The sequence below is a fragment of the Rana temporaria genome, chromosome 6 (genome assembly GCF_905171775.1).
Source record: "Rana temporaria chromosome 6, aRanTem1.1, whole genome shotgun sequence".
Taxonomy (NCBI): Eukaryota; Metazoa; Chordata; class Amphibia; order Anura; family Ranidae; genus Rana; species Rana temporaria.
The window spans coordinates 221167292-221190094 of record NC_053494.1 but is presented as its reverse complement, the minus strand read 5'-3'; the positions used below and the strand labels follow the sequence as shown (position 1 = coordinate 221190094).

At 49.1% G+C, this 22803-nt stretch overlaps 1 protein-coding gene across 9 annotated transcripts in view; it reads right to left on the bottom strand.

Annotated features, from left to right (window-relative positions):
* The window catches only part of KALRN (kalirin RhoGEF kinase), a 237638-nt gene that overhangs the window by 77629 nt on the left and 137206 nt on the right, over positions 1 to 22803 (bottom strand). For 5 of the 9 annotated variants that reach the window (XM_040358301.1, XM_040358299.1, XM_040358304.1 and 2 more), the window contains 6 exons: positions 12270 to 12538; positions 10259 to 10366; positions 5923 to 6015; positions 3747 to 3883; positions 2145 to 2211; positions 773 to 876 (listed from right to left, as the gene is read on the bottom strand). In XM_040358301.1, the coding sequence (XP_040214235.1) occupies positions 773 to 876; positions 2145 to 2211; positions 3747 to 3883; positions 5923 to 6015; positions 10259 to 10366; positions 12270 to 12538 (778 nt within the window). The remainder of the gene's footprint in view (positions 1 to 772; positions 877 to 2144; positions 2212 to 3746; positions 3884 to 5922; positions 6016 to 10258; positions 10367 to 12269; positions 12539 to 22803) is intronic. The other 4 variants (XM_040358300.1, XM_040358302.1, XM_040358298.1 and 1 more) reach the window with 3 other exon arrangements.

Genomic DNA, 22803 nt, shown 5'->3' with positions numbered 1-22803 from the left:
GCAGGAAATCTCCCCATTGTGGGAGGGGCAGAGACACAAACTACTGCAGGAAATCTCCCCATTGTGGGAGGGGCAGAGACACAAACTACTGCAGGGAAATCTCCCCATTGTGGGAGGGGCAGAGACACAAACTACTGCAGGAAATCTCCCCATATCTCCCCATTGTGGGAGGGGCAGAGACACAAACTACTGCAGGAAATCTCCCCATTGTGGGAGGGGCAGAGACACAAACTACTGCAGGAAATCTCCCCATTGTGGGAGGGGCAGAGACACAAACTACTGCAGGAAATCTCACCATTGTGGGAGGGGCAGAGACACAAACTACTGCAGGAAATCTCATCATTGTGGGAGGAGCAGAGACACAAACTACTGCAGGAAATCTCCCCATTGTGGGAGGGGCAGAGACACAAACTACTGCAGGGAAACCTCCCCATTGTGGGAGGGGCAGAGACACAAACTACTGCAGGAAATCTCCCCATTGTGGGAGGAGCAGAGACACAAACTACTGCAGAGAAATCTCCCCATTGTGGGAGGGGCAGAGACACAAACTACTGCAGGGAAATCTCCCCATTGTGGGAGGGGCAGAGACACAACTACTGCAGGAAATCTCCCCATTGTGGGAGGGGCAGAGACACAACTACTGCAGGAAATCTCCCCATTGTGGGAGGGGCAGAGACACAAACTACTGAGGGAAATCTCCCCATTGTGGGAGGGGCAGAGACACAAACGAGTACAAGGTACATATTACAGTAGTATGTATACAATAGCTTACTCTTTATGCCAGTCGTAGATCTGATGAATGTTGCCGAACACGATCTTCTCTTTCCCGTTCATGTCATCTGGGGTCCCTTTCTCCTCTATCCGTGGGATGAAGCCCTGTATGGGGGGGGGGGGGGGGGGGGGAGAATGAGGATTAACATGACAGCTTTTTTATAATCAACACTTATTAGAAATCACGTCTCGCGTCCCCATTGAGGTTCATTGGGCGGTAAAGTTGGTATTTGCCCAAATCTGTAAAAAACTGAAATATTTATGTCTTCTCTTACACACACACACACCAATGTGTATTGGCTTACAATGTACCTAGGGAAATCAGACTACCCCCAGGAAGGGTCAATTCCCTAGTACAGCCCCCCTCCCTCCTTGCTCAGACTGGGAGGGCTGCTGACATCACATCCAAGATGGCGGCACCCCGCAGAAGTCTCAGGGCTTCTGGATTTCTACACAAGGGAGGATTTTTACAGGTGAAGCACATGGCATCATAAAACGCATATCATGGGGGGGGAATCTGATGATGACAGGGTCTCTTTTAAAGCAAACCTGTCATAGAAGAGTTGTATTGGCTTCCTTCAGAACCTGCCAGCAAAAGTCTTGACAGTCAGGGGGGTACAGGCAGTATACCTGTATGGGGGCCCGGATGGCAACCCCCCCCTTTTTTATAAATGTTTTATTTATTTTTGTAAGGGGCCCAGAGGTCCCCAGGGCGATGGCAACCCCCCTTTAAAAAATAAAAATTATATATATATATATATATTTTTTTTTTATTAAAAGGGCCCAGGGGTCCCCACATGGTAACTCCCCCTTTTTTTTTTATAAATTATTTTTTTATATATATTTTAATTTATTTATTTTTTTATTAAAGGGCCCAAAGGTCTCCAGGGGCCCGTATGGCAACCCCCCTTTGTTTTTATAAATTCTTTTTTTTATATATAAATTACATAATTTTCTAATTTATAAATTATATTTCATTTTTTTATATATATAAATTAAATAATTTTCTCATTTATAAATTATATTATTATAAATAATTTTTTTTATATATAATTTTTTTTTATTAAAGGGCCCAGAGGTCCCCAGGGTCCCATCCCCTTGTTTTTATATATTTTTTTGTATTTCTTTTTGTAAGGGGCCACCAGGGCAACCCCCCCCCCCCTGCTTCTCCATTCGCGGCAGCCCCCCCCCCCCCCCCGCTTCTTAGTCAGAGGCAGCACCCCCCCCTGGTTCTCTGATCCAGGGGGCCCATGCCTGTAGCCGTGTAAGGGGCCCCATAATTCCTGATGGTGGTCCTGGTGACAGTTCCTCTCAGGCGGTGGCACCGCCGGTCTCAGCGGCAGATCAGAGAACACGAGAGGACGGTCACTTACCTCTACCACCACCCCCAGATCTTTCACATAATCCTTCTCCGTCTGGACCAACTCGTTTAGGACAAACCTGCAAGAAAATGTCGTCAGAATTAGAATTCATCCATCCGGGGAGAACCAATCAACGGTCTGCCAGGCCGAGATTCAAGGGAAACAGATTTCCTGATGAAAGGCGCACCCCATCATCTACACAGAATTCCCAGTACTTGGCAAGCATCCAATCCGAGATCAGGGGTGGGACAGTGTGCATAGGTGGGGGGGGAGGTTCTAGACCTGGGACAGAGAAGTATGTACACAGTGGCATACTAAGTGGGGGGTGGGGGCTGCCCTGGGTGCCACACACTGGGGGGGGGGGGGGGTGTCAGGCCGACGCCCCCTTCGCGACTGATGTGGAGACAGCGGCACCACGGTCACGGTGACAGGCAGGTAACTAGAAACACACACTGTAGTGGCTTGGCAAGGGGGGGGGGGTACAGATGGGAACGGTAGGGGGGTTCTAGACCTGGGACAGGGAAGTATGTACAGATGGGAATGATAGGGTGGTTCTAGACCTGGGACAGGGAAGTATGTACAGATGGGAACGGTAGGGGGGTTCTAGACCTGGGACAGGGAAGTATGTACAGATGGGAATGATAGGGGGGTTCTAGACCTGGGACAGGGAAGTATGTACAGATGGGAATGATAGGGTGGTTCTAGACCTGGGACAGGCTGCATGCACACATGGGAAAGGAAGGGAGGGTCTAGACCCAGAACAGGGAAGTATGTACGGAAGGGAATGATAGGGTGGTTCTAGCCGCCTGGACCCCAATCTCGGCCTGGGAACCTTGCGGTTGGCCCCTAGAAGTGCGGGAGAACTCCCGCTTGCCGCGTGGAGCCCAATCTCGGCCTGGGAACCTAGCGGTTGGGCCCGGTTGGACCCGTTGGGGGTCCTGCATGCACACATGGGAAAGGGTCTAGACCTGGAACAGGGCAGTAAGCACACATAGGAATATTAGGGTTCTAGATCAACAATCATGAAGTGTATAGATGGGGGGGTCACTATCTCAGGAACTGGGCATTTTAGTGGGATGGTAAGGGGGTATTGTTGGTTCTAGAAGAGAAAACAGACATATATGTGTGGGGGGGGGGGGGGGGAGAGTGGGTAGATCTACAGTAGATCCAGAATGAAAGTGTTTTTTTTTTTACGATGGCGGGTCTTCATGGTTCTAGATGGTGGGATGTTTGGAGGTTCTGGAAGCACAAGGGGTTGGATACTGGCAGAAGTGCAATGCATTAGCAGTTTGTCTGCACAGCTGGTATAACAAAGCCCCCCGGGGGCCCCGGGGCCCGGCACACAACGTCTCCATTGTCTACAGAGATTATTAGGTTTCTCCTACATAGAAAGTCTTTTGTTCTGACGGACGACAATCATCCAAACGAGAAACAAGCGGCCGGGGCACCTACGCCACGTTCCCTGGAGGCATCAATGCCAACTGACCAACCCCAATGTGACCCCCCCCCCCCCCAGGGGCGTGGGCAGGGGGAAGGCCGGGTGGGTGAGGGGGGGTTTGCTTAGTCCAGGGCGTCCGATAAGAAAGACAAAGAAGAATCATAAACAGAACTCACATTCTTCCTCGGAGAGCCTTGGCCTTCTGCTCCTCCTCGTGGTTCCTGGGCACCGGCATTGGCATCATCCCTTCGTTGGAATACCCGTCTGTTACCGAGTTCATCTGAGAGCCCGAGTACGATCCTCCGTCTATGGTCTGCGGAGAGAGACGGCAGAAAAAGAGAGTGAGACCCCAAGAAGCCATTATTAACCCTCCAACCTCCAGAACAGAAAATAATCACATATCACCAGAACATGGGGGACCGACCAATCACAGGAACCAAGGACTGGGAGGGAAAGGACAGACAATGGAGCCAGCCAATCACAGTTCCCGGGTCAGTTCCCCCCCGCTGTGTCCATTATGAGGGGTTTCCACCATCCCTGTGCTGAGTCCCCGGGTCTGTACACCCGCTATGCCCATTATGAGGGGTTCCCACCATCCCTGTGCTGAGTTCCCGGGTCTGTACACCCGCTGTGCCCATTATGAGGGGCTCTCACCATCCCTGTGCTGAGTTCCCGGGTCTGTACACCCGCTGTGCCCATTATGAGGGGTTCCCACCATCCCTGTGCTGAGTTCCCGGGTCTGTACCCCCCGCTGTGCCCCATTATGAGGAGTTCCCACCATCCCTGTGCTGAGTTCCCGGGTCTGTACACCCGCTATGCCCATTATGAGGGGTTCCCACCATCCCTGTGCTGAGTTCCCGGGTCTGTACACCCGCTGTGCCCATTATGAGGGGTTCCCACCATCCCTGTGCTGAGTTCCCGGGTCTGTACCCCCCGCTGTGCCCATTATGAGGGGTTCCCACCATCCCTGTGCTGAGTTCCCGGGTCTGTACACCCGCTGTGCCCATTATGAGGGGTTCCCACCATCCCCGTGCTGAGTTCCCGGGTCTGTACACCCGCTGTGCCCATTATGAGGAGTTCCCACCATCCCTGTGCTGAGTTCCCGGGTCTGTACACCCGCTGTGCCCCATTATGAGAGGTTCCCACTATCCCTGTGCCGAGTTCCTTGGTCTGTACACCCGCTGTGCCCCATTATGAGGGGTTACCACCATCCCTGTGCTGAGTTCCTGGGTCTGTACACCCGCTGTGCCCATTATGAGGGGTTCCCACCATCCCTGTGCTGAGTTCCGGGTCTGTACACCCGCTGTGCCCAATATGAGGGGTTCCCACCATCCCTGTGCTGAGTTCCTGGGTCTGTACACCCGCTGTGCCCATTATGAGGAGTTCCCACCATCCCTGTGCTGAGTTCCCGGGTCTGTACACCCGCTGTGCCCATTATGAGGAGTTCCCACCATCCCTGTGCTGAGTTCCCGGGTCTGTACACCCGCTGTGCCCCATTATGAGGGGTTCCCACTATCCCTGTGCCGAGTTCCCGGGTCTGTACACCCGCTGTGCCCATTATGAGGGGTTCCCACCATCCCTGTGCCGAGTTCCCGGGTCTGTACACCCGCTGTGCCCATTATGAGGGGTTCCCAACATCCCTGTGCTGAGTTCCCGGGTCTGTACACCCGCTGTGCCCATTATGAGGGGTTCCCACCATCCCTGTGCTGAGTTCCCGGGTCTGTACACCCGCTGTGCCCATTATGAGGGGTTCCCACCATCCCTGTGCTGAGTTCCCGGGTCTGTACACCCGCTGTGCCCATTATGAGGGGTTCTCACCATCCCTGTGCTGAGTTCCCGGGTCTGTACACCCGCTGTGCCCATTATGAGGGGTTCCCACCATCCCTGTGCTGAGTTCCCGGGTCTGTACACCCGCTGTGCCCATTATGAGGGGTTCCCACCATCCCTGTGCTGAGTTCCCGGGTCTGTACCCCCGCTGTGCCCATTATGAGGGGTTCCCACCATCCCTGTGCTGAGTTCCCGGGTCTGTACACCCGCTGTGCCCATTATGAGGGGTTCCCACCATCCCTGTGCTGAGGTCCCGGGTCTGTACACCCGCTGTGCCCATTATGAGGGGTTCCCAACATCCCTGTGCTGAGTTCCCGGGTCTGTACACCCGCTGTGCCCATAATGAGGGGTTCCCACCATCAACATAAAAAAGAATGAGCAACTATTCCAATAATTTGGAAGATCAGATTGCGATGCCCAAAAGCCAACTGCATGGTCTGAAGAGCAGAATTAGACCCGCCCCCGAGCAACCGGATTGAGCCCAAGAAGAAGAGCTGTGATTGGCACGGCCATCCTCGCACTTACCATTTTGTTCCTGACCAGGTTCTCAATAGCACTGACCAGCTCGGCCGCACTGGGCACCTCGCCCGAGCTCTGACGGGCCACAAGTAAGGAGGGCTGCAGGCCGTAGATGTGTGGAGGGAAAGCAGGTTAGCGGGTGCCGGGGAGGAGGAAGCAGCAGCGCGATGCCAGGCGGGAGACACAGAGGGATTATGGGGGAAGAAAGGGTGAGAGAGATTAGTCAGAGGCCAAAGGTGAATCCTCACCCATCAGAAGACATCACACCGCTGCCATACCCATCCATCCAATGACCACAATGCCACGCTCTCACCTGCAGCCAAGCAACTCGGCTCATTGTCTCACCCACTGCCAATGAACATCTCTCACCCACTGCGCTGACCAACTGCCACTGAACAACTGCCACCCACTGCGCTGTCCAACTGCCGCCCACTGTGCTGTCCAACTGCCGCCCACTGCGCTGTCCAACTGCCGCCCACTGCGCTGTCCAACTGCCGCCCACTGCGCTGTCCAACTGCCGCCCACTGCGCTGTCCAACTGCCGCCCACTGCGCTGTCCAACTGCCGCCCACTGCGCTGTCCAACTGCCGCCCACTGTGCTGTCCAACTGCCGCCCACTGCGCTGTCCAACTGCCGCCCACTGCGCTGTCCAACTGCCGCCCACTGCGCTGTCCAACTGCCGCCCACTGCGCTGTCCAACTGCCGCCCACTGCGCTGTCCAACTGCCACCTAACAACTCCCACCCACTGCGCCATCCAACTGCCATCCAGTCCACTGTCCAACTGCCATTGAGCAACTCCCATCTATTACACTGTCCAACTGCCATTAAAAAACTCCCCCCACCGCACTGTCCAATTGCCACTGAACAACTCCCACACACTGCACTGTCCAACTGCCATTGAGCAACTACCACCCACCGCACTGCCCAGTTGCCATTGAACAACTCCCATCCACTGCGCTGCCCAACTTCCATTGAACAACTCCCACCCACTGCGCTGTCCAACTGCCATTGAACAACTCCCACCCAACTCACTGTGCAACTGCCACCCACTGCCCAACTTCCATCCAACAACTCCCACCACTTCACTGTCCTACTGTCATCCAGCCCACTGTCCAATTGCCTTTGTACATCTCCCACCCACTGCACTGTCCAACTTCCATTGAGCAACTCCCATACACTGCACTGTCCAATTGCCATTGAACTCCCACCCACCGCACTGTCCAATTGCCATTTAATAACTCCCACCCACTGCACTGTCCAACTGCCATTGAGCAACTCCCTCCCACCACACTGTCCAACTGCCATTTAGCAACTCCCACCAACCGCACTGTCCAATTGCCATTGAGCAACTCCCACCCACCACACTGTCCAACTGCCATTGAACAGCTGCCAGCATGCTTTGCAATATATTGCCCCATAGACACTGATAATGAATTCCCAGCACGTTCTGCAGAATACTCCTCCGCAGACACACCCAATCAACATCCAGGACTCTCCGCCGCACTCACCAAACACACAACAAGAGGCACAAGCAGATCTCACTGAAAGATTGTGCCGATAAACAGATCTTTGCAAGTCATGTGACAGGCGTGTCCCTTGCAATATCACAGAGTGTAGGAGCCAATGATAGAGCAGTATTAGGCATTGAAAGCAGTGAAAGCAAAGAGATCGATCGTATCGATCGGCGTCATACATTTCTAATATTCAGATTAATTGCAGGTTCCATAATTCAGGATGCAGGAATATTGGTGGGGGAGGGTAAGGGGCAGCAGGATGTATATAAAGACACACAGTACAATCCTATAGAGTCCCGGGTCCCTCGGGGGCTGACCTGTGGGCGGGATCATTCGCTGACCTCATCTTTTATTGTGATGCTAAAATATCAAAAACCTGAATCTATAATCTATAATCTATACTGAATCTATACTAAAAAAAATCATTCAAATAAATAATATAAATTTCCAGGGTCCAGAAATATAAATGATCCGTGTCCAACTATAAACATAATTCTCCATAAACACAGTCCATTCATAAACGGCATCCCACCAGGAACATAATCCATAAACACAGTCCATTCATAAACTGCATCCCACCAGGAACATAGGGCCAGATTCACATACCCGCGGCGCAGCGTAACGTAAACCGTTTACGTTACACCGCCGCAAGTTTTCAGTCTAAGTGCCCGATCCACAAAGCACTTACCTGGAAATTTGCGGCGGTGTATCGTAAACACGTCCGGCGCAAGGCGGTCCAATTCAAATGGGGAGGGTACCATTTAAATTAGGCGCGCTCCCGCGCCCGACGTACTGCGCATGCTCCCGTCGCAAATTTCCCAAAGTGCTTTGTGCGAAATTACGACGCGCCGACGTTTTGAGAATCGCGACGTCAACAAAGCACTTACGCCCGGGAAAAAGATTTTTTTTTAAAAAAATTCAAAAGCGACGCGGGAAAGACGGGCATACTTTAACATGGTGGAGTACTTTTCCACCATGTTAAAGGTACCCTATCTTTGCGACGGAAATCTAACACTTGCGACGACGTAACGACGGGAAAAAATCTTCGTGGATCGCCGTAACTCCTAATTTGCATACCCGACGCTGGTTTACGACGCAAACTCCCCCCAGCGGCGGATGCGCTACTGCATCCTAAGATCCGACAGTGTAAGTCCATTACACCTGTCGGATCTTCTGCCTATCTATGCGTAACTGATTCTATGAATCAGCCGCATAGATAGAAACAGAGATACGACGGAGTATCTCCGCTGTGAAACTGGCCCAATATCCATAAACACAGTCCATTCATAAACAGAATATTCCCAGCAGTTTTCACCTATAAATATAACAACGGATGAATAGAGTCCATTCATAAACATAATAATACACGGGTCGGGTAGAATGATGATGGAGGGACGATGTCCTTGGAATGATTGTAATATTTATGGATGAAGGAGACGGAGAATTTCCATTGAAGGAGACGGCTGACTATGATATTATTATTCTGGATGGTTCGGATATTATGGATTTCCCTGTATAGTGTAAAGCGCTGGGCACACTGCTGCTCCATTATCAATCCCGGACAATAATAATATTTCTATTTACTTTTAAGGAGCAGAATAGAAATGTTCTATTATTTATTCTGCTCTCTGATTACGGGGGAGGCGACTCCAGATAATTCTTATCTATTCTATTCTGAGCCGCACACAGCGGGAGAGTCAGGCGGATGAAGAATCGGCAGATTTGGATTCCATGGGCTCAGCATGTATAAAGGCCTCCGGAATCACAGCCGGTGTCTGCACTGTGCCCCCCCCCCCCCCTGGTGTCTGCACTGTGGCCCCCCACCCGTGTCTGCACTGTGGCCCCCCCCCTGGTGTCTGCACTGTGGCCCCCCCCCTGGTGTCTGCACTGTGGCCCCCCACCCGTGTCTGCACTGTGGCCCCCCCCCCCCCATTTATTATTTTCCTGATGATTTTTTTTTTCACTTCTATTTTATAAACTATTAAGAAAAAAAAAACCTTTTTATTTATTTTTTTGCTTCGTTTGTTACTATTTTTACCTTTAACATATATTTCAACGGTTCACACACAAAAAAAGCGCAATAAAAAAAAAAAAACGTATTACGAGTACTAAAAAATAAATAAAAAAATTTTTTATTAGTTTCTGTTTACCCTTATTAACCCTTAAATTACTCTAATCAGCCCTCATTAACACCTTATTCTCCTTCTCCATTTATTTATTATTTTCCTGCAGATTTTTTTTTTCACTTCTATTTTATAAACTATTAATAATAAAAACATTTTTTTTTTTTTTTGCTTTGTTTGTTACTATTTTTACCTTTAACATATATTTACACGGTTCACACACACAAAAAAAAAAAAAGCGCAATAAAAAAAAAAAAGTATTTAAATTTGTAAATAACATTTGTACCAAAGCTGACAGTTGAAGTGTAAACAAAACGGTTGCAATAGGTATTGGCGAGTACTAAAAAAACAAACAAAAAAAAATAGAAAATAAAAACTTTTTTTTTTATTAGTTTCTGTTTACCCTTCACTCTAATCAGTCTTAACGCCTTATTCGCCGTCTCCATTTATTTATTATATTTTTGCAGATTTTTTTTTCCACTTCTATTTTATAAACTATTAATAATTAAAACTTTTTTTTTTGTTAGCATCAGTACTCCATAAAAGAAAAAAAAAAGAAAAAGTTCTCAATGGAAATGCTACAAACTGCAGGCAGAACAGAGATTGTACAATCAGATTGCAACGTGTGTGGCGCCACCTTCAGACAGAAAACACACCAGACGGCTCATTCAGCAGTGACATGGGGGGGTCACCTAATCTCAGTACCTTGTCGTCTGGCGCCGGCACCGGCTCGTTGTCGAAGATCTTCATGGGCGGCGGCAGCGGAGTGTGCGAGTCGTCATCCGCCTCCTCGTCCCAACCTTTCTTGCCCTTCTGAAAAAAATAAACACGATGACCACAGAGCCGGGAAAGACTTCGGTGCCAACCCACCCAGCCCCTGTACAGCAGAGCTCAGACTGGGGAGGGGAGAAGCAGCACACAGAGTCAGTCAATGAGGTGTGCTGCAGAGATAGGATCGGCGGGGGGGGAGGAAAAGATGCACGAGGTGCAAATTGCAGGGCTCACGAGATGCCCACTGATTGGAGGAGACAGCAGAGTGATAGAGAGCTCATCAGATGATCAGTCTGCTGCTTCTCCTTCCACTGCTCCGTCACAAACGGGGGGGGGGGGGGGGGGGGGTTATGGATCTGTAGGTGTTACTTGACTGCCCTGCCAGACAGGACTGTGCTACGTGCAGTGTAGATCACAGGACAGGATGGGAAGCCCATATATATCTCCCTTTCTCTTTATATCTATCTCTCTTTATATCTCTGTATCTATCTCCCTCTCTTTATATCTATATATCTCTCTCTTTATATCTCTCTCTCTTTATATATCTCTCTCTCTCTCTTTATATCAATCTCTCTCTCTCTCTCTCTCTCTTTATATCTATCAATCTCTCTCTCTCTCTTTATATCTATCAATCTCTCTCTCTCTCTTTATATCTATCTCTCTCTCTCTCTTTATATCAATCTCTCTCTCTCTCTTTATATCAATCTCTCTCTCTCTCTTTATATCTCTCTCTCTCTCTTTATATCTATCTCTCTCTCTCTTTATATCTCTCTCTCTCTCTCTTTATATCTCTCTCTCTCTCTCTCTTTATATCTCTCTCTCTCTCTCTCTCTTTATATCTCTCTCTCTCTCTCTTTATATCCATCTCTCTCTCTCTCTTTATATCTCTCTCTTTATATCTCTCTCTTTATATCTCTCTCTCTCTCTCTTTATATCTATCTCTCTCTCTCTCTTTATATCTCTCTCTTTATATCTCTCTCTTTATATCTCTCTCTCTCTCTCTTTATATCTATCTATCTCTCTCTCTTTATATCTATCTCTCTCTTTATAACTATCTCTCTCTCTCTTTATAACTATCTCTCTCTCTCTCTGTATATCTCTCTTTATATCTCTCTCTCGCTCTCTTTAGATCTCTCTCTCTTTAGATCTCTCTTTATATCTATATCTCTCTTTATATCTATCTCCCTTTATATCTCTCTCTCTTTATCTTTCTCTTTCTCTATCTATCTCTCTTTATATCTCTCTATCTCTCTCTTTATATCTATCTCTCTCTAGATCTCTCTCTCTCTCTCTCTCTAGATCTCTCTCTCTCTCTCTAGATCTCCATCTCTCTCTAGACCTCTCTCTCTCTCTCTAGACCCCTCTCTCTCTCTCTCTAGACCCCTCTCTCTCTCTCTCTCTCTAGACCCCTCTCTCTCTCTCTCTCTCTAGATCTCTCTCTCTCTCTCTAGATCTCTCTCTAGATCTCTATCTCTCTCTAGATCTCTCTCTCGATCTCTCTCTCTCTCGATCTCTCTCTCTCTCTCTCTCTCTCTCTCTCTCTCTCTAGACCTCTCTCTCTCTAGACCTCTCTCTCTCTCTAGACCTCTCTCTCTCTCTCTAGACCTCTCTCTCTCTCTCTATATATATATATATATATATATATATATACACACACACACACACACACACACAACTCTCTCTCTCTATATATATATTTCTCCCTCTCTCTCTCTCTCTCAAGGGGCTGCTGCTTTGGTCCTCACAACAATGACTGGACCCGGAGCAGCTGCCCTTTTGTCCCGTGCTGAAGACAGCCTTGTATATATCAGTATATAGAATTATTACATTTATGTATGTAGCTTATTTTTTTTTTGGGGGGGGGGGGGGCATTTTTAAAAGCTTTTTCTTTCCAAGTTGAAATGTAAAAAATAAATAAAAAATAAAAATAAAAGTGCGGTCGCACCTCATCAGCGCTGTCGCCCTGAGGGGTGGTGTCGTCGTTGGCACGCGGGGAGCCCAGGTTGCGCCCCTCCCTCTTCTTCTGCTTCTTGATGTTGCTCTCGGCCTTGCCGCTGTTGAGCCGCCGGACGGGGCTGGTCAGCCACTTCTTCAGGGTGTTGGTGGAGCGCTTGGGCCCCGGCGAGCTGGAGATGGAGTTCAGAGAGGACTGCGGGTGCAGGTTGGCCACCGAGTCGGTCTTGCCGCCGTTTTCTCCCGTGATGGAAAAAGCATCTGGAAGAAAGAATATAAAAAGGTCACATGCGTCCGTCTTCTAGATTTTCAGCAAAATAACACGAGACAGAAATGGCCGGCCCTCATCTCAGGCACTCGCCTGGTTGGCCGGTTCAGGAACCGTATTTCGTACAGTCTAGGTTTCAGGCGGAAATGTCATTGTTCTTATGACATTGAGGAGGTGACCGCGGCGCTCGCCGATAGCGAGTCCCCTCTCCATGCAAACAAAGGCCCTGATAAGCTGCTGGGAGCAGAGCAAAGCCTGGGGCCCTCATTGGACCGCGCCAGGGGGACACGCAGGCTGCCAATCAATGCTTTCCACTGACGCTCGTCATTAACCCCTAATGGGCAGAAATCAGCAAATCACATCACAGATCAATACTGAGCACAGCGAGAGGAGACGGGATCAATGGAGCTCAGACTATACAGACAGCTACAGCACAGCTCCCAACCAATCAGAGGCTGGGGAACTACAAGTACAAAGTGATCAAACACATCAAGTCCCCACCATGGTCTATTATACATTTATATAGCTCTGACATATACCACAGTGATGTACAGAGATCACTGAGCCAGTCACATCAGTCTCTGTACCAGAGGAGCTTACACTCTAATGTCCTCCCCCCACAGTCACATCAGTCTCTGTACAGAGGAGCTTACACTCTAATGTCCCCTCCCCCCCACAGTCACATCAGTCTCTGTACAGAGGAGCTTACACTCTAATGTCCCCTCCCCCCCACAGTCACATCAGTCTCTGTACAGAGGAGCTTACACTCTAATGTCCCCTCCCCCCCACAGTCACATCAGTCTCTGTACAGAGGAGCTTACACTCTAATGTCCCCTCCCCCCCACAGTCACATCAGTCTCTGTACAGAGGAGCTTACACTCTAATGTCCCCTCCCCCCCACAGTCACATCAGTCTCTGTACAGAGGAGCTTACACTCTAATGCCCCCCCCCCCCCCACAGTCACATCAGTCTCTGTACAGAGGAGCTTACACTCTAATGTCCCCTCCCCCCCACACATCACATCAGTCTCTGTACAGAGGAGCTTACACTCTAATGTCCCCTCCCCCCCACAGTCACATCAGTCTCTGTACAGAGGAGCTTACACTCTAATGTCCCCTCCCCCCCACAGTCACATCAGTCTCTGTACAGAGGAGCTTACACTCTAATGTCCCCTCCCCCCCCCCACATCACATCAGTCTCTGTACAGAGGAGCTTACACTCTAATGTCCCCTCCCTCACAGTCACATCAGTCTCTGTACAGAGGAGCTTACACTCTAATGTCCCCTCCCCCCACACATCACATCAGTCTCTGTACAGAGGAGCTTACACTCTAATGTCCCCTCCCCCCCCACAGTCACATCAGTCTCTGTACCAGAGGAGCTTACACTCTAATGTCCCCCCCCCCCACAGTCACATCAGTCTCTGTACAGAGGAGCTTACACTCTAATGTCCCCTCCCCCACAGTCACATCAGTCTCTGTACAGAGGAGCTTACACTCCAATGTCCCCTCCCCCCACAGTCACAGCAGTCTCTGTACAGAGGAGCTTACATTCTAATGTCCCCTCCCCCCACAGTCACATCAGTCTCTGTACAGAGGAGCTTACACTCTAATGTCCCCTCCCCCCACAGTCACATCAGTCTCTGTACAGAGGAGCTTATACTCTAATGTCCCCTCCCCCACAGTCACATCAGTCTCTGTACAGAGGAGCTTACACTCTAATGTCCCCTCCCCCCACAGTCACATCAGTCTCTGTACAGAGGAGCTTACACTCTAATGTCCCCTCCCCCCACAGTCACATCAGTCTCTGTACAGAGGAGCTTACACTCTAATGTCCCCTCCCCCACACAGTCAAATCAGTCTCTGTACAGAGGAGCTTACACTCTAATGTCCCCTCCCCCCCACAGTCACATCAGTCTCTGTACAGAGGAGCTTACACTCTAATGTCCCCTCCCCCACATCACATCAGTCTCTGTACAGAGGAGCTTACACTCTAATGTCCCCTCCCCCCCCAGTCACACACTATTATTATTATACATTTCTATAGCACTGACATATACCGCAGCGCTGTACAGAGACCTTTCAGCAGAGGCTTCCTTTAATGGGCCCAATGGCAGTTTATTGCAGTTCTAACAAGATTTAAGGATTGTCCAATCAGAAGGCGGCGTTGTGCGGGTTTATCGAAGAATGGATGAAACGTAAATATTTATTATGATTTTATATTTGCATTTTATGGGGAAGAATTGCGGTGGAATGATTCCAGCGGGAAATGTACGCCCCCTCCCCCCTCTCCCCGCCCCCACAATGCCTGAAGTAGAACAGAGGAGCAATTTAATGGTGTGCGCAGATCCCGGGATAAGGCGGCTTTTGTGTGCCAGATAAGGGGGGCCCCCGGACTGTGCGACACGGGGCCCGGGACCGAGGCCTGTGGATGAAAGGTCCACTGTCCCCCCCGCGCACAATTACCATTATGTGGAATAATTACTCCCATCATTTCTTTATTATTTCCAGTACAAAGTTCAAGAGGAAGTTTCCGTCTATTAAAGATACAAAGTATCATTTTTATGGAAATCTCTTATCTCTGTGTTCATGTTTTATACATCTCGTTACCAAGTGTACACAGGAGCCGCCATGACACCCCGATACAGACCGCACAGCGACTGTACACAGGAGCCGCCATGACACCCCGATATGGACAGTACACAGGAGCCGCCATGACACCCCGATATGGACGGTACACAGGAGCCGCCATGACACCCCGATACAGACCGCACAGCGACTGTACACAGGAGCCGCCATGACACCCCGATATGGACAGTACACAGGAGCCGCCATGACACCCCGATATGGACGGTACACAGGAGCCGCCATGACACCCCGGTATGGACGGTACACAGGAGCCGCCATGACACCCCGATATGGACGGTACACAGGAGCCGCCATAACACCCCAATACAAACCGCACAGCGACTGTGCACAGGAGCCGCCATAACACCCCAATACAAACCATACAGCGACTGTGCACAGGAGCCGCCATAACACCCAGATATGGACGGTACATAGGAGCCGCCATGACACCCGATATCGACGGTACACAGGAGCCGCCATGACACCCCGATATGGACAGTACACAGGAGCCGCCATAACACCCCAATACAAACGGCACAGCGACTGTGCACATGAGCCGCCATAACACCCCAATACAAACCGCACAGCGACTGTACACAGGAGCCACCATGACACCCCGATACGGACCGTACAGCGACTGTACACAGGAGCCGCCATGACACCCCGATATGGACGGTACACAGGAGCCGCCATAACACCCCAATACAAACCGCACAGCGACTGTACACAGGAGCCACCATGACACCCCGATACGGACCGTACAGCGACTGTACACAGGAGCCGCCATGACACCCCGATATGGACGGTACACAGGAGCCGCCATAACACCCCAATACAAACCGCACAGCGACTGTACACAGGAGCCACCATGACACCCCGATACGGACCGTACAGCGACTGTACACAGGAGCCGCCACGACACCCCGATATCGATGGTACACAGGAGCCGCCATAACACCCCGATATCGATGGTACACAGGAGCCGCCATGACACCCCGATATGGACGGTACACAGGAGCCGCCATGACACCCCGATATGGACGGTACACAGAACCTGTCATGACACCCCGATATGGACGGTACACAGGAGCCGCCATAACACCCCGATATGGACGGTACACAGGAGCCGCCATGACACCCCACTACAGACCGCACAGCGACTGTACACAGGAGCCACCATGACACCCCGATATGGACGGTACACAGGAGCCACCATGACCCCCCGATATGGACGGTACACAGGAGCCGCCATAACACCCCAATACAAACCGCACAGCGACTGTGCACAGGAGCCGCCATAACACCCAGATAGGGACCGTACAGCGACTGTACACAGGAGCCACCATGACACCCCGATATGGACCGTACAGCGACTGTGCACAGGAGCCGCCATAACACCCCAATACAAACCGTACAGCGACTGTACACAGGAGCCACCATGACACCCCGATACGGACCGCACAGCCACTGTACACAGGAGCCGCCATAACACCCAGATATGGACGGTACATAGGAGCCGCCATGACACCCCGATATGGATGGTACACAGGAGCCGCCATGACACCCCGATATGGACGGTACACAGGAGCCGCCATAACACCCCAATACAAACCGCACAGCGACTGTACACAGGAGCCACCATGACACCCCGATATGGACCGCACAGCGACTGTACACAGGAGCCACCATGACTCCCCGATATGGACCGTACAGCGACTGTACACAGGAGCCACCATGACACCCCGATATGGACCGTACAGCGACTGTACACAGGAGCCACCATGACACCCCGATATGGACCGTACAGCGACTGTACACAGGAGCCACCATGACACCCCGATATGGACCGTACAGCGACTGTACGCAGGAGCCGCCATGACAGTACATGGGGGAAGGCTCGGCCAGTACATGGGGGCAGGCTCGACCAGTACATGGAGGCAGTACATGGGGCCAGGCTAGGGCAGTACAGGGGCAGGTGGAGCGGATCATGGGGCTGGGTTAATAGAAGAGAAGGAGAGGTGGCCGCGGTTCAATTTGCTTCCCCTCTCAAAGTGCTGTCTGCCTCCAATGGACCCACTGGGACCCATGATAGTAAAAAAATTATAAAACAAAACAAGACTTTATAATCACTTAGAAAAAAAAAACACACACACAAAAAAAAAAGAAGAACAGACCGGCTGCAAAAAAAAAAAAAAAGTGGTGAGAAGACACATCAGACAACGGGAGCGAAGTTCACATTCCGATGAACCCGGACCGGAAAAAAACACGGTCACTAAACATCAGCCGCACATAGATACAGCCTGACCGGAGCTCCGCTACCTGACCGACCAATCCAGAGGGAGTTCATCCACAGATCATCTCCCACCAGCCAACAGAATGGGAGATGACAAGGATAACGATATTTACTGTAAAGTGTAATTCTCACAGGACTAGAAATACCCGACACATAAAATAAATTCAAATTCTGTAATAGGGAACCTTAAAAACATATTTATAGACCGCTTTAGGGAATTTTATATCTGGAAAACTGTGTCCTTTGGTATGGAACAAGAAAAAAGAAAGAAAAAAGAGAGAGAAAGTAAAAAAGAGAAAGAAGAGAAGGAATAGAAAGAAGAGAAAAGAAAAAAAAAAGGAAAGAAGAGAAAAGAAAAAAGAAAGAAAAGAAGAGAAAAGAAAAAAGAAAAAAAGAGAAATAAAAAAAAGAAAGTAGAGAAAAGAAAGAAGAGAAATAGAAAAGAAAAAAAGAGGAGAAGAGAAAAGAGAAAGAAAAAAGAAAGAAAAGAAAGAAAAAAGAAAGTAGAGAAAAGAAAGAAAAAAGAAAGAAGAGAAAAGAAAGAAGAGAACGAGAAAAGAAAGAAGAGAAAGAAAAAAAGAAAAAAAGAAAGAAGAGAAAGAAAAAAGAAAGTAGAGAAAAGAAAGAAGAGAACGAGAAAAGAAAGAAGAGAAAGAGAAAATAAAAAAAAAAAAAAAAGAAAAGAGAAAAAAGAAAGAAAAGAAAGAAGAGAAAGAAAAAAGGAAAAAAGAGAAAGAAAAAAGAAAGTAGAGAAAAGAAAATAGAAAAAAGAAAGAAGAGAAAGAGAAAAGAAAAAAAGAAAAAAAAGAAGAGAAGAGAAAAGAGAAAGAGAAAAGCAAGAAGGGAAAGAAAAAAGAAAGTAGAGAAAGAGAAAAGAAAAAAGAAAGTAGAGAAAAGAAAGAAGAGAAAGAGAAAAGACAAAAGAAGAGAAGAGAAAATAAAAAAGAAGAAGAAATTAAAAAGAAAGAAAAAAATAAAAAAAGAAAGAAGAGAAAGAAAAAAAAGAAAAAAAAAGGAGAAAAAAATGAAGAGAAAGAAAAAAAGGAAGAAGAGAAAGAAAGAAAGAAAAAAGAAAGAAAGAAGAAGGATCCTTATCTTGGTGTGTTAGTTGTGTGAATGAACAATATGTGATTCAACATGCCAGGAACCACGGATCGGCACGCCGGCCAAAAACAACAACATGACTGAACAGCACATAAAAAGAGTTTGCTGCAATATAAATTTTCAGTCCAAGGATTTATCCTGCATTTCTTCCTTCTGCCACTAGATGTCCTCAGTCTGGTGGGCCAGCATTATTCAGCCCACTTCCTCTTAGCCCAGGTCATCCTGGATCTGTTATTGGACAGAGAAAAGAGAAGCAAGCTCGGATGAGCTCATCTCTGTCACTTTGCTCTCTCCGACTATCAGCATGCTTTTTTGTCAGCACGTGAAGTCAATTGGCTCCTTGTGCTGCTCCTTCCTCTCACGCTCCAGCCCTGCTGTACAGGAATGGAAAGGTCACATTCAGGGACCTGCACTGCTTGTATTTAATGCCAATGACAGAGCAGCAATTCTGTATGTTCCTCAGTTCAGCCCGGAGTTCAGCTTTAAGTAAAATGATGAAATAATCAGAATTCAGGATTGCAGAGGTGACTCGAGTACTCCGGTGAGTCGCCTTCTGTTGTGAGGCGGTGACGCGGCGGTGAGTGTCGCACATCGTAAATCCCTCACATTGATGGCGATAATTAGCAGAGATGAGATTTATAGCAGGTGGAGGATAATGACTGAACAATAATATTCTGTATTTATCATCTCGTGACTGACGGAGGATTTTCCAGAGCCCTGGGGCCCTCTGCACTCCCGCAGTCAGTAGTGGAAGCCTCCAATGACAGCGATCTCTAGCAGTCTCCTGTACTATGTCTGCAGTCTCTGATCATCTCCTGTATTATGTCTGCAGTCTCTGATCATCTCCTGTACTATGTCTGCAGTCTCTGACCATCTCCTGTACTATGTCTGCAGTCTCTGACCATCTCCTGTACTATGTCTGCAGTCTCTGATCATCTCCTGTATCATGTCTGCAGTCTCTGATCATCTCCTGTATTATGTCTGCAGTCTCTGATCATCTCCTGTACTATGTCTGCAGTCTCTGACCATCTCCTGTACTATGTCTGCAGTCTCTGACCATCTCCTGTACTATGTCTGCAGTCTCTGATCATCTCCTGTATCATGTCTGCAGTCTCTGATCATCTCCTGTATTATGTCTGCAGTCTCTGATCATCTCCTGTACTATGTCTGCAGTCTCTGACCATCTCTTGTACTATGTCTACAGTCTCTGACCATCTCTTGTACTATGTCTACAGTCTCTGACTGTCTCCTGTACTATGTCTGCAGTCTCTGACCATCTCCTGTATTACGTCTGCAGTCTCTGATCATCTCCTGTACTACGTCTGCAGTCTCTGATCATCTCCTGTACTACGTCTGCAGTCTCTGACCGTCTCCTGTATTATGTCTGCAGTCTCTGACCATCTCCTGTATTATGTCTTCAGTCTCTGACCATCTCCTGTACTATGTCTACAGTCTCTGACCAGCTCTTGTACTATGTCTGCAGTCTCTGACCATCTCCTGTATTATGTCTGCAGTCTCTGACCATCTCCTGTACTATGTCTGCAGTCTCTGATCATCTCCTGTACTACGTCTGCAGTCTCTGACCATCTCATGTATTATGTCTGCAGTCTCTGACCATCTCCTGTACTATGTCTGCAGTCTCTGATCATCTCCTGTACTATGTCTGCAGTCTCTGATCATCTCCTGTACTATGTCTGCAGTCTCTGATCATCTCCTGTACTATGTCTGCAGTCTCTGACCATCTCCTGTATTATGTCTGCAGTCTCTGACCATCTCCTGTACTATGTCTGCAGTCTCTGACCATCTCCTGTACTATGTCTGCAGTCTCTGATCATCTCCTGTACTATGTCTGCAGTCTCTGACCATCTCCTGTACTATGTCTGCAGTCTCTGACCATCTCCTGTATTATGTCTGCAGTCTCTGACCATCTCCTGTACTATGTCTGCAGTCTCTGATCATCTCCTGTATTATGTCTGCAGTCTCTGATCATCTCCTGTACTATGTCTGCAGTCTCTGACCATCTCCTGTACTATGTCTGCAGTCTCTGACCATCTCCTGTATTATGTCTGCAGTCTCTGACCGTCTCCTGTATTATGTCTGCAGTCTCTGATCGTCTCCTGTACTATGTCTGCAGTCTCTGACCATCACCTGTATTATGTCTGCAGTCTCTGACCGTCTCCTGTATTATGTCTGCAGTCTCTGACCATCTCCTGTATTATGTCTGCAGTCTCTGACCATCGCCTGTACTATGTCTGCAGTCTCTGACCATCACCTGTATTATGTCTGCAGTCTCTGACCGTCTCCTGTATTATGTCTGCAGTCTCTGACCATCGCCTGTACTATGTCTGCAGTCTCTGACCATCGCCTGTACTATGTCTGCAGTCTCTGACCATCGCCTGTACTATGTCTGCAGTCTCTGACCATCGCCTGTACTATGTCTGCAGTCTCTGACCATCGCCTGTACTATGTCTGCAGTCTCTGATTGTCTCTTGTACTATGTCTGCAGTCTCTGACCATCTCCTGTACTATGTCTGCAGTCTCTGACCATCTCCTGTACTATGTCTGCAGTCTCTGATCATCTCCTGTACTATATCTGCAGTCTCTGATCATCTCCTGTACTATATCTGCAGTCTCTGACCGTCTCCTGTACTATGTCTGAAGTCTCTGACCATCTCCTGTACTATGTCTGCAGTCTCTGACCATCTCCTGTATTATGTCTGCAGTCTCTGGCCGTCTCCTGTACTATGTCTGCAGTCTCTGACCATCTCCTGTATTATGTCTGCAGTCTCTGACCGTCTCCTGTACTATGTCTGCAGTCTCTGGCCGTCTCCTGTACTATGTCTGCAGTCTCTGACCATCTCCTGTATTATGTCTGCAGTCTCTGATCATCTCCTGTACTATGTCTGCAGTCTCTGACCATCTCCTGTAGTATGTCTGCAGTCTCTGACCATCTCTTGTACCATGTCTGCAGTCTCTGACCATCTCTTGTACCATGTCTGCAGTCTCTGATCGTCTCCTGTACTATGTCTGCAGTCTCTGACCGTCTCCTGTAGTATGTCTGCAGTCTCTGACCATCTCCTGTACTATGTCTGCAGTCTCTGACCATCTCCTGTACTATGTATGCAGTCTCTGACCATCTCCTGTACTATGTCTGCAGTCTCTGACCATCTCCTGTACTATGTCTGCAGTCTCTGACCGTATTCTCTGATAGAAGTCTTGGGTGAGCGGCTGTTGTAGTAACACAGATGGGGGATTTCCTGCCCCCGGATTATGGGGGGATCCCGCTCACTCGTTCCATCAGCTGGATTAGTGGAGATGATTCTCACACTCGGGGAAAGAGCCGAGTCCTGGAAATGATTCTATTGGACGGATTATCCTGGAAATGCGGAGCTCAGAGCCGCCAATTCTACAACCTCCTCACCAGCTGGGCGAGTCACCGACTAATGCCGGATTATATTCTGTACAGCCAGATACACCGTCCTCACATACAGGGCACAGCAAAAGGTGGCGATATGCTGGCACCACAACTACTGCCAGCCTATGGGCACGGCACCTGGCAAGGGTTAAGAACACCTTGCATACAGTTCCAACCTATGGGCACCCGGAACACAGGGCCAACCTATGGGCACCCAGAGTACAGTGCTATCCTATGGGCACCCAGAACACAGTGCCATCCTATGGGCACCCAGAACACAGTGCTATCCTATGGGCACCCAGAACACAGTGCCATCCTATGGGCACCCAGAGTACAGTGCCATCCTATGGGCACCGGGAACACAGGGCCAACCTATAGGCACCCAGAACCTAGTGCTATCCTATGGGCAACCAGAACACAGTGCTATCCTATGGGCACCCAGAACACAGTGCTATCCTATGGGCACCCAGAACAAAGTGCCATCCTATGGGCACCCAGAACACAGTGCCATCCTATGGGCACCCAGAGTACAGTGCCATCCTATGGGCACCCAGAACACAGTTCCAACCTATGAGCACCCGGAACACAGGGCCAACCTATAGGCACCCAGAACCTAGTGCTATCCTATGGGCACCCAGAACCTAGTGCTATCCTATGGGCACCCAGAACACAGTGCCATCCTATGGGCACCCAGAACACAGTGCCATCCTATGGGCACCCAGAACACAGTGCCATCCTATGGGCACCCAGAACACAGTGCCATCCTATGGGCACCCAGAGTACAGTGCCATCCTATGGGCACCGGGAACACAGGGCCAAC